Source organism: Monodon monoceros, unplaced genomic scaffold, assembly GCF_005190385.1.
Source record: "Monodon monoceros isolate NGI ecotype Baffin Bay Population unplaced genomic scaffold, NGI_Narwhal_1 Super_Scaffold_13, whole genome shotgun sequence".
Classification (NCBI taxonomy): domain Eukaryota; kingdom Metazoa; phylum Chordata; class Mammalia; order Artiodactyla; family Monodontidae; genus Monodon; species Monodon monoceros.
The window spans coordinates 22,118,298-22,130,397 of NW_021703769.1; the positions used below are offsets into that span (position 1 = coordinate 22,118,298).

Consider the following 12,100-nt stretch of genomic DNA (forward strand, 5'->3'; position numbering starts at 1 on the left):
CCTTTAGATAATTTGTCAAATCTATTCTTCTCACACCTAGAATACATAATCTGCTCTAACAGATTAACAACAGATTTAGAGAACTCCTTTTCTTCCTTGACCCATGTGAGGTCTTGGGCCACTTAAATCCAAGTAGAAGAATATCATCCTTTTCCATGGTCAAAGAAAGAGAAAAAGGACTGTTCTCTTTTATCACAGGAGTTTTTTCCCCTATCCTTGTAATTTTTTTTTTTTGCGGTATGCGGGACTCTCACTGTTGTGGCCTCTCCCATTGTGGAGCACAGGCTCCTGACGCGCAGGCTCAGCAGCCATAGCTCACGGGCCCAGCCGCTCCGCGGCATGTGGGATCTTCCCGGACTGGGGCACGAACCCGTGTCCCCTGCATCAGCAGGCGGACTCTCAACCACTGTGCCACCAGGGAAGCCCTATCCTTGTAATTTATTCCTACCTGTTGGAGGATCCTAAGAGTTTGCATGTGCCCTCAGTGCAGGGAAAGGGAGGTTTCAATAGCCAGATACTTAAAGGCGTAGGGCACGCTCTTCAGCATGTCCCCTTGGAGATTTCAGTAGGACCAGTATCAGCCCTAGATCATAAATTTAACAGATTTTTGGTATTTTGAGAGGGAATCATTGGAAACTTTTGCCAATTTCTAGGAGTCTGAGCTCTATAGTAACAAGCCTTTGTGTACAGACTGCAACATGCAAAAAGGCCCAGGGCTGGTCCAGGTAGGCTCCCTCTCCCATCTATCAGGACCCCCTGCGGATACAAAAAAAAACCCCAAAACCCCAAAATCCTGGATGCTCAAGCCCCTTATATAAAATTTGCATATAACCCACACACATCCTCCCATGTACTTTAAATCAATTCTAAATTACTTATAATACCAGTACAATGTAAACTATATGTAAATAGTTGCCAGCAAGCCTGGCAAATTCAAGTTTTGCTTTTTGGAACTTTCTGGAATTTTTTTTTCTGAATATTTTTTTGTCCGAGGTTGATTGAATCTGCGGATGCAGAGGGCTAACTGTAACTCCTTCAGAAATTCTGATAATTCCAGAGTTGTGCCTCAGCAAAGTTTCATATTACTAGATGTTGTGGAATGTTAAGATCACTTATGAATAAGATAAAGTAGTGATCTCCACTTTTGATTGCCCATATCATCAGTAAAAACCCAAGATAAGCCCTGATATGTGTATATTTATTATAAAATAAATTACATACATTATAAAATTTACATAAAAATAGATGTTTTTAAAGGTTGAGAGTAATAAAGTTCTAATGTTTTCTTCCTAACCCTAGTGGATTGTGTTAAAACTGCTGTTCTAACACTACCAATATGTAATCTGAAGAAGCCAAAAGTTTTTGTCATTAACATTCCTTTAGTTACACAAAACTGTCCTTTCATCAGATTTATGTAAACTATGGTGACTCAGAGACCCCTCAGTGGAGAGCTTACTTTCCTGTATTGTTCTGCTTCCTGTTCTCTTGTTTTAGAAAATAGGAAGGAAGGGTTTGTTCCTTTTTGTGATGTATTTATAGATTATTAATTTCTATTGATATTCAAGTTTAACTAAAAAGATTTACATTTTACCAATTTACAAACATTTTTCTTGTTCTAAGGCTGCTTTTGTTTTTAAGGTCATGGGCCATTTTCTCATATGTTCGATGGAAGATTTATTCCACTTGCTCGCCCAGATGTGAAATGGACGGTATGTATTCATATATTTAATAGTCAATAAAATAAAGACTAAGCAATGACTGCTGTGTTAAAGTATTCTTCCTTTTACAGTTTTTCAGAGTGTTTATATATAATGCTTTCATTTGATCCTCACAGTAATCTCTAAGGAGGAAATCATTATCTCCATTTTTGTAAGTATAAAGGAACTTGAAGTTCATAGAGGTGTATTGATGCACCAAAAATCACAAAGTTGTTAAATGATAAAGCCAGCACTAGAAAACCAGGTTTCCTAGCTGCTAATTTAATGCTCTTTCTACTCTATCACACTAGTATAAAATAAAAAATAAAAGGCTGACTCTGACTTTGACTCATTTTGTATGACCATGAAGTAACTAATACCAGCTAAGTTCATTTTATACTTACAGATTTGCAGGTGACTGACCTGTATTTTTGGAATCAATTTTTGAGAAGTAAAGTTAGGTCAACTCCTATTTTTGGCCACACTATTATTTGGAGTAGAAAAAGGTATTAATACATATTGAACACTTCTTACATGTCAACCACTATTTTTTCTCTCTCTCTTTAAAGGTAATTCGTATACAGTATGTTGTACAGATCTTCAGTGTACAGTTCAGTGAGTTTTGACAAATGTATACATCCATGTAGCCACTACCCAAGTTGAGATATAGAATATTTTCATCTTCCTGGAAAATTCCTTTGTGACCCTTTTCAGTCAGTTCCTACATCTCCCTCCCACTTTTACCTTCTGATTTTTATAAACAGACTAGTTTTGCCTGTCTTAGCATTGATAAGAGTAGAATCCTATAATAGGTACTCTTTTGTGTCTTGCTCTTATTCACTCAACACAATGATTTTGAGATTCGTTGGTGTGTCATGCATCAGTTGTCGGTCCCTGCTCATTGCTGAGGTAGTATTCCATTGTATGAATAAGTTATGATTTTTTATTTTTTCTCCTTTTGTAGAATTTGGGTTGTTTTCAGTTTTTTGGCTGTTATGAATAAGGATGCTATGCGTGTTACTGTACACGATTTTTATGGAAAATGTTTTCATTTGTCTTAGGTTCATCTAGGAGTAGAATTGCTGGGTCATCAAGTAGATGGATACTTAACTTTATAAGCAACTACCAGACGTTTCCCATTTTACACTCTGCCAGCAATATGAGAGTGCCTGTTGTTCCATAGCCTCCCCAACATTTAGTTTTTTAAGTTATTCTTTCTAATGAGTGTGAAATGGTCTCTTATAGGATTTTTTTTTTTTTTGGCATCCTCTGTGGTATGTTGAGTACCATTTCCTGTACTTTGTCATTGATAAATCATCTCTTGTGAAGAGTTTTTCCATTTACTCATTTTAAAAATTTGAATGTTTGCCTTTTAGTTTTCAATTTGAGTAATTATATATATAGTCAGATACATGTATTGTGAATATAGTCCCTGTCCCCACCCCAGTCTCTGACTTACCAATTCATTTCTTTAATGAAGGTGGCTTTTGAGAAACAAAAATTTTAAATTTTGATGAAGTATTTCTGGTTCTTCAACCTAGTAAGATGGATAGTTTCTCTCCAGTTCTGCAGCCTTAGGGCCTCCCTCAGGCTAAAAGCCATAAAAGAACTGGAATATTGCCCACTGCCTTTCTCTTCCAAGTGTTTATTTCCCTCTAACATCTGCCTGCTTTTGGTCGTAATCCAATACCTTCAGGAAGTTGTCCAGAGTTAGTTTTTTTCTCCAACAAGGTCGATTTAAATAGGATCTACTCAGCCATTCCCAAGTCTTTTTCTTTAAATATTTTGCCTTTAACATGTAAGTCCTTACCTCATGGGAATTTATTTCTCTGCATATGTGTGGTAGAAATCTGATTTCTTTTTTAATATGGATAATTGTTTATTGAATTTCCCCAGTGATCTGCAGTCAAACGCTCTACCACTGTCCCCACTGATTCTGTGATACCAACCCCAACATTTTTTTAACATTCTGTAATGATGAATCTTTCTGGATTCTGTTGCATTCCACACTTTTCATAATTGTTACTTCTTTATAATAAGTCTTGATAGCTGGTAGGACAGCTGTTTCTTTTATTAGGTATCTTTGGCCTTTTGCTCTTCTATTATAAATGTTGTAATTTTCTCCATAAAGGTTTTATACATCTTTTATTATATTTACTTCTAAGTTGCTTATAATTTTAGTTATTATTGTCTGTGCTGTCTTTGTGGAACTTGAATTTTTCTGTATGTATAAGTTTTTTTCTGAACCATTTGAAAGTGTGTTGTAGGCATGCCCCTTTATTCCTAAAGCTTCAGTAGGTATTTCCTAAAAACAAGAACATTCTCTTACATAACCTCAGTACATTTATTAAAATCAGGAAATTATTATTGATACAGTACTATTATCTAATTTACAGACTTTCTATCAAATTTCAACAACTGTCCATATAGAAAAGGGGAAAGAAAACCATTTTTGGTCCTGATCCATCATACATTACCCTTAGTTGCCATTTCTCTTTAGTTTCTTTTGATCTGCAACAATTCTTCCGTCTTTATCTCTCATGACCTTGTCATGTTTTGAAGTATACAGGTAGATGATTTTGTGGATTGCCCCTTACTTTGAGTTCCAGTTTTCGGTTTCCTCATACTGTCAGACTATCTGTTTTTGGCAGAATGCCACGTGTGACCTTCTTAGTGTCTCCCATCAGAGACACATAAGGTCTTTTTAAGCCATTACTGGTAATATTAACTTCAACCACCTGATTAAGGCAATGGCTGCCAAATTTCATAAACTTACTGTTTTTCCTCTATGTAATTGATATATATCTTGATTCAGTTAAAAAATAGATATAGGACCATTCAGGGTTTTGTTTTCATGTTTCTTGAGTTTGTTTTTGCTAAGACCTGTGATAGGGCAGATGTCTCCCTCCAGTGGGCCATTTGATCTTTATAACAGTTATAAATGAGCAAGCAGAGACAGATGAGTAAAATGAGTCTAATTTGAGATTCCAGTCCAGATCTTGACTTCAGGGCTCTGAGACATTTTTGTTTTTACTGGCAAGTTTGGAATTACCTCCCCCCCTTTTTTTTAAATTAAATTTATATTTTATTTATTTTTGGGTGTGTTGGGTCTTTGTTTTTGTGCGAGGGCTTTCTCTAGTTGCGGCGAGCGGGGGCTACTCTTCATCGCGGTGCGCAGGCCTGTCACTGTCGTGGCCTCTCTTGTTGCGGAGCACAGGCTCCAGACGCGCAGGCTCAGTAGTTGTGGCTCACGGGCCTAGTTGCTCCACGGCATGTGGGATCTCCCCAGACCAGGGCTCGAACCTGTGTCCCCTGTATTGGCAGGCAGATTCTCAACCACTGCACCACCAGGGAAGCCCTGGAATTACCCCTTTTTATCAGTAGATGGAAATGCTAATAGAACTTGTATCTTCACAAATTCCAAAGCTGATGAAACAATACAACTAAATTTTATAGTGATATTCATTAAAATGGTATTCTATTGGGAATTCCCTGGCGGTCCAGTGGTTAGGACTCAGCTCTTTCACTGCTGGGGCCCGGGTTCAATCCCTGGTCTGGGAACTAAGATTCTGCAAGTGGTACATCTCAGAAAAAAAAAAACAAACCTATTCTATCTTTATGATCTGGTAATATTCAGTTGTATTGTACAATACTTATGTATTATAAATGATTATATCTCATTAAACATTTATGTAATAATGAGGAACCTAGTTTGTAAAGGTTTATAGACTGGTAAAATATAGAGGTTTTTTTTTTTCCAGTCCCATCTGGTATTTATTTATTTATTTGGCTGCGTTGGGTCTTCGTTGCAGCATGTGGGATCTTTCATTGCAGCACATGGGCTCTTCATTGCAGCTCGCGGGCTCTCCAGTTGTGGCACACAGGCTCTAGAGCTCGCGGGCTTAGTGGCCCCACAGCGTGTGGGATCTTAGATCCCTGACCATGGATAGAACCTGCATCCCCTGCATTGGAAGGAGGATTCTTAACCACTGGAATACCAGGGGAGTCCCAATATAGACAAATTTGACAGATTTTTAAAAATATCTGTAAGATTGTAGTTGAAAACTTGATAATTAACATGCATTAGAACCTTATCTCTGAATTACCTGGAGCCAAGAGTAATTTAAATAACCAGGGGTCTCTGATGGACTAGAGTCTACAACAGACCATACTGTGCTGACTTTTCCCAGCATGAACAGGGCTCGGTTATGATGTTTGAGCACCTAGTTAATTCTAACGGACTCAGAGATGTCATGGAACAGTATGGTCTCATCCCTGAAGAAGATATTTGGTTTATCAAGGAACAAATTACAGGACCACCTGAATCACCCATCAAAGATTCTTCAAAGGTAAGTTTGTGTACAACTTAATTTGAACTGACTGGTTCCTTTCATCTAGTCTCTCTGCTTGATTCCTTCAGATCTATTTGAAGAGGTGACATTTGGCTATTTTAGAGAGACTAAATGATAAAATATGTGATACATTTCTACTGTTTAATGCAAAAAATAAAAGACTTATATAGTTCTTCCAGCTCTTAACTGAGTTCTTCAGAAGTTATCCCCCAAATTAAAATACATATATAAATATTTTTAATGAATATGTATGCAGTATTTTATATAGAAGCCTAAAGTAACTTAGTTTGGAAAATGTAAAAGTATGTCTTGTTTATTCATTAAAATTAACATATTTGAAATATTTAGATATGTGAAGACCTAGAAAAAAGTTGAATTAGTTTAGAGGGAAATATGTTTTGTTTCCTTTTTGATCTTTTTTATTTTACTTAGAAAAAAGAATTTCCCATTGTGGTTTTTAAAGTTTTTTTCCTTAAAATATACAAAGCTACTTGTAAGGCATAAGATAAAGAGGTGGATTTTATAGCAAATATCCTATTTCCAAAAAACAGAGCTCCTGGGAATTCCCTGGCAGTCCACTGGTTAGGACTGTGATGCTTTCACTGCTGAGGGCCCGGGTTCTGTCCCTAGTTGGGGAACTAGGATCCCACGGGCCAAACTGCGCCGCCAAAAAAACCCAAACAAACAAAATACAGAGTTCCAAAAATTCTTTCAATGGTGCATATCACTTAGACTAGATGTGTGGCTACTTTGAAAGACAATACAATTTTCATGCCTGAATTTAAGCATTAGAATATAAGGAACATTCTTACTAGTTCATAATTAGATCTTATATTTTTTTAAAATTTTTAAACAAGAAAGCTTGTTGGGGATTCCCTGGTGGCGCAGTGGTTGAGAGTCTGCCTGCCGATGCAGGAGACACGGGTTCGTGCCCTGGTCCGGGAAGATTCGTGAGCCATGGCCGCTGAGCCTGCGCGTCCGGAGCCTGTGCTCCGCAACGGGAGAGGCCACAACAGTGAGAAGCCCGCGTTAAAAAAAAAAAAAAAAAAAAAGAAAGCTTGTTGGTTATGGGAAGTGTAATAGAGTTAGGATCCTTCCGAAGGCACAAGGTTTAGTATTAACAGGGTATCACACTTTAGCATTTCTTTTCCCTTTTCTACTAATTTAGGAATTAAATGGAAGAAGGAATGAGTAGAACCTTCTCACCTAACCTTCTCGTTCAAATATCTGTTTATAATTTTCAGATTAATACAGTTGCTTTGCTTTGCTTACAAATAGATTTGGCTCCTATCCTAAAACTTTCAGTGGGTTTTTTTGTCTTCCAGTGGCTATATAAAGGGCGTCCTAAAGAAAAAAGCTTCCTGTATGAGATAGTGGCCAATAAAAGAAATGGCATTGATGTGGACAAATGGGATTATTTTGCCAGGTATGCACTGAACACTTCAGAAAAGTTGTTTAAAATCCTTATATACTTTAAATATATACAATTTTTATTTAAATAAACAAAATTCTTGTAGAAATTTAGTGTTGGTATTTAAGGTACCATTTCCTTTGTCGAAATATTTAATTTCTCTGTTTTGGAATCTTTCTAGGGACTGCCATCATCTTGGAATCCAAAATAATTTTGATTACAAGCGCTTTATTAAGTTTGCCCGTGTCTGTGAGGTAGATGATAGGAAGCACATTTGTACTAGAGAAAAGGTAAGCTATGTCAGAGAACAACGAGGAAGGTATAGTTCCTAGTGTGAAATCTAGAAATAACCTTTAACTAATTTGGAAAAATCACTGCCTGGTAAATTGTCAATCTCTTTACTTCATGCTTAGCATTTGGAAGTATCTTAATGCTCTTTTCATTTTTACTGCATTGTTAAATAATAATAAAATTATGATAGACATTTATTGAATGTTGTTCTAGGCACTGTTATAAGTGCTTTAGAGGGATTAACTCAATCCTCCTCCACCCTATGGAATAGATACTGTTATTATCCCATTTAACAGATGAGCAAATTGAAGCACAGAGAAGACATACAATTAATGGCAGAATTGGAATTTCAATCCAGGAAGTTTGGCTTGAGTATTATCCTTAATCACTATATTACGTGTTTCATGGTAGTTAAAATCCTAAAATCATTAGGTCCCATGCTAGGTTAGAATCATGTAACTAAAGAACATTACAGTATTATACTATAGAAGGTCTTTCTCTTGAGAATGAAGACTATAAGAATAATAATACCTAATTTCTAGAGGTATTGGGAAATTTAAAGACTATATTTAAGATGCCTAAAACAGAATGTGTCACTGAGTTAAAACACTCAATAGGGCTTCCCTGGTGGCGCAGTGGTTGAGAGTCCGCCTGCCGATGCAGGGGACATGGGTTCGTGCCCCGGTCCAGGAAGATCCCACATGCCGTGGAGCAGCTGGGCTCGTGAGCCGTGGCCGCTGAGCCTGCGCGTCCGGAGCCTATGCTCCGCAACGGGAGACGCCACAGCAGTGAGAGGCCCGTGTACCGCAAAAAAACCAAAACAAACAAAAAAAACACTCAATAGATTTTGGTTTACTAAGAACAAAAGTTGCAAATTAGTAGTTTTATGAATCTGCCTTGCTCTTTCTTAGTGGACTCAGGGGTTTTAATGAAGTAGCTCCTGTGCCTAGTCTTCTTTTATGCCACCATCTCTTTTCCTTGACTTATATACTTGTCTACTAACAAGGGAACCTAATCTGATCCTACATTGTTCCACATTCTTCTGCAGGAGGTTGGAAACCTGTATGACATGTTCCACACACGCAACTCTTTGCATCGCAGAGCTTATCAACACAAAGTTGGCAACATCATTGATACAATGTAAGAAATTCGATTGTTATTTCCTTATAACATTTTCCATGATGCTTTGCTAGATAGAGTATCATAGTTGGGTCAAGTTGAGATTTCTAGGTAAATTCAAGTGAATTTTAAGTGAACAAACCTAAAATGGTTCGCTTAAACAAATAAAAACTAGCAGAAAGTGAACTTCATTAGAGGTGAGGAGGAAAGTGGGTAAAGAGGATAGATTCAAGCAGAAGATGGGGTTTAGGCTAGGCAGGAAGGAGGCCACGCTGGGATGGCTTAGACCTCCGCACAGGTAGTCGCTTAGGTACCAGATATTAGTCATGGAGGTGAGAGGTGGGACGTGGATAATTGATATTCTGAAATTAATGACAAAAATGAATTTTAAAGATTAAGATTAATGTCTCTCCTTACCCTGTCAATTATCAAAATTAGTAGCAAATAGTAAAACCTACAGGAATTTCACCTCTTCTCCCTGATCCAGTCAGAACCAAAGCAGAAAAGTACAGCCAGGTCTCTGTGTGACTCAAAGACCCCATGAGGAATTACCAAAAGTTGGGTGTGAGTCAAGTTAATTCCATGTCTCTAAAATAGTTTTAAATTGATTTATTTTAAGCCTTTCATGTTCATGTTTAACATTCGTGTTGAGAAAATTTACCTTCTTTTCTACTCTTTTCCTCATCTCTTCTCATGAGCACACTGGTTAGAATTCTTTCTCCTATTTGTATGGTTGTCACTTTGGTAAGAGATTTTGTTGTTTTGTTTGTTTTTAATGTGGAGAATCAGAGAGATGTAGGTACAAAGCCTGGTACCACCTCTTCCTAACTCGATGAAATGAAAATTCCTTAATTTCTACATCTGTAAAATTGAGGCTGATTACATCTATCTTATAGTTGGAAAGATTAAATAAGATGATGTATTTAAAGCTCTGTTATAATGCCCGGAGCACAGTAAATGTAGTAGTTCACAAATCACCATGGATTTATTTAGCATGATTGAGAAGCAGTTGTCTTTTTTTTTTTTTCTTTTTTAAAAATTATAAGTTGCACAACTTTTAGAGGTTGTATTCCATTTATAGCTGTTATAAAATATTAGCTGTATTCCTCATTGTACAGTATATCCTTGTAGCTTATTTTATACCTAATAGTTTATACCTCTTAATCCCCTACCCCTATATTACCCCTCCCCACTTCCCTCTCCCCACTGGTAACCACTAGTTTGTTCTCTCTATCTGTAAGTCTGAGAAGCAGTTGTCTTTAGAACATTGTGTCTCAAGATTTTATTTCCCTAAACTAGAAAGATTTCCTTAACTTTAAGCAAGGCATAAAACAAATATTCAAATTTTCTCATAAACATAAATGTTTATAAAATGATCTTTAGGATTACAGATGCCTTCCTCGAAGCAGACCCTTACATAGAGATAACAGGTACTGAAGGAAAAAAGTATCACATTTCTACAGCAATTGATGACATGGAAGCCTTCACTAAGCTGACAGGTAAGAACTAGAAGGTAACATAGGTGGTCTATCTCAGATAAAGTATAAACTTTCCCTGGATTGCAGATGAGTTATTTTCCAAACATTCCAATGTATTTAGCTTCTAAAGTGATTGTATACTATTGGATTTGAGTTTTATCTCTGCTTTGTACTAACAAGGTAACCTTAATAGTTATTTAACCTCTCTGAACCTTAGTTTCCTCATCTAAAATGGGAGTAATGACACCTAGCATATAGTTTTGTTGTGATGCTTCAATGAGGCATATAGCACCAGGAATAGTACTTGGCACATAAGTACTCAATTATTATTTAACTTATAATACAGCTGGACTAATACCATACTAGTGTCAAAAAGCTGACTTGCCCTTTTAACATGATTTTTGTTGCAAAACACAGGATGTGAGAAACATTTCAGCAGAAACAAACTCTGTGGCTTAGGGTGTAAAGGAAGAGAGGTGAGGGGTTGCAGCTGATTCTTTAATGTGGGAAAGCGTAGACTGAGAAATAAAGATCAGTAAAGCAAAAGAGGTAAACCAAAAAGCGTGTACCAGTCAGAGTTCTTAGTTGCAAATCCTAAAACTGTCTCTGCTTAACTAAAAACAACATGACAGAATCAGTGGAGAGGCTGGAGGCTCTGAACCAAGCAAGAACAACAGAAACTGAGTGGCCTCAGACACAACCAAGATCAACTTCCTCCTCCATCTCTGCTAGATTTTATTTTATATACATATAATATAGAGAGTCCCCATTACACTTGTAAATTTTTAGTCATTTTCCAGTCATAACTAAATCAAAGATTAGAAGTGAAATGGTGATTCCCTGTATCAAATGTCTGTGTACACTAACACTGTACATAAGTACTTACAGTTTATAATGTGACAAGTGAGTTTGCTTTTTGCTTGTTAATTAATCTGGGTTGGACTGATGACAAAGTTACTTATAGGGGATAATGTGTCTAAATTGTTTCTGTGTTTTGTTTTAATAACAGCATAGCAGGTATACTAGTCTCCCATTGTTGTGTGGATAGGAATGGAAGAAGAGATTATAAGACAATGAGAGCAAGCTGTGGATATTTATTTATTTATTTATTTAAACATCTTTATTGGAGTATAATTGCTTTACAATGGTGTGTTAGTTTCTGCTGTATAACAAAGTGAATCAGTTATACATATACATATGTCCCCATATCTCTTCCCTCTTGCAACTCCCTCCCTCCCACCCTCCCTATCCCACCCCTCTAGGTGGTCACAAAGCACCGAGCTGATCTCCCTGTGCTATGCGGCTGCTTCCCACTAGCTAGCTATTTTACATTTGGTAGTGTATATATGTCCATGCCACTCTCTCACTTTGTCCCAGCTTACCCTTCCCCTCCCTGTGTCCTCAAGTCCATTCTCTATGTCTGCGGCTTTATTCCTGTCCTGCCCCTAGGTTCTTCAGAACCTTTTTTTTTTTTTTAAGATTCCATATATATGTGTTAGCATATGGTATTTGTTTTTCTCTTTCTGACTTACTTCACTCTGTATGACAGACTCAGTCCATCCACCTCATTACAAATAACTCAATTTCGTTTCTTTTATGGCTGAGTAATATTCCATTGTATATATGTGCCATATCTTCTTTATCCATTCATCTGTCAATGGACACTTAGTTTGCTTCCATGTCCTGGCTATTGTAAATAGAACTGCAGTGAACATTGTGGTACATGACTCTTTTTTTTTTTTTTTTTTTTTT

General features: G+C 36.9%; 1 protein-coding gene across 4 annotated transcripts in view; it reads left to right on the top strand.

Moving 5' to 3' along the window:
* The window catches only part of SAMHD1 (SAM and HD domain containing deoxynucleoside triphosphate triphosphohydrolase 1), a 63,127-nt gene that overhangs the window by 27,811 nt on the left and 23,216 nt on the right, over positions 1 to 12,100 (top strand). For 3 of the 4 annotated variants that reach the window (XM_029220941.1, XM_029220940.1, XM_029220943.1), the window contains exons 6-11: positions 1,639 to 1,709; positions 5,888 to 6,046; positions 7,375 to 7,475; positions 7,642 to 7,750; positions 8,800 to 8,891; positions 10,254 to 10,369. In XM_029220941.1, coding sequence (XP_029076774.1) covers positions 1,639 to 1,709; positions 5,888 to 6,046; positions 7,375 to 7,475; positions 7,642 to 7,750; positions 8,800 to 8,891; positions 10,254 to 10,369 — 648 coding nt within the window. The remainder of the gene's footprint in view (positions 1 to 1,638; positions 1,710 to 5,887; positions 6,047 to 7,374; positions 7,476 to 7,641; positions 7,751 to 8,799; positions 8,892 to 10,253; positions 10,370 to 12,100) is intronic. The other variant, XM_029220942.1, reaches the window with a different exon arrangement.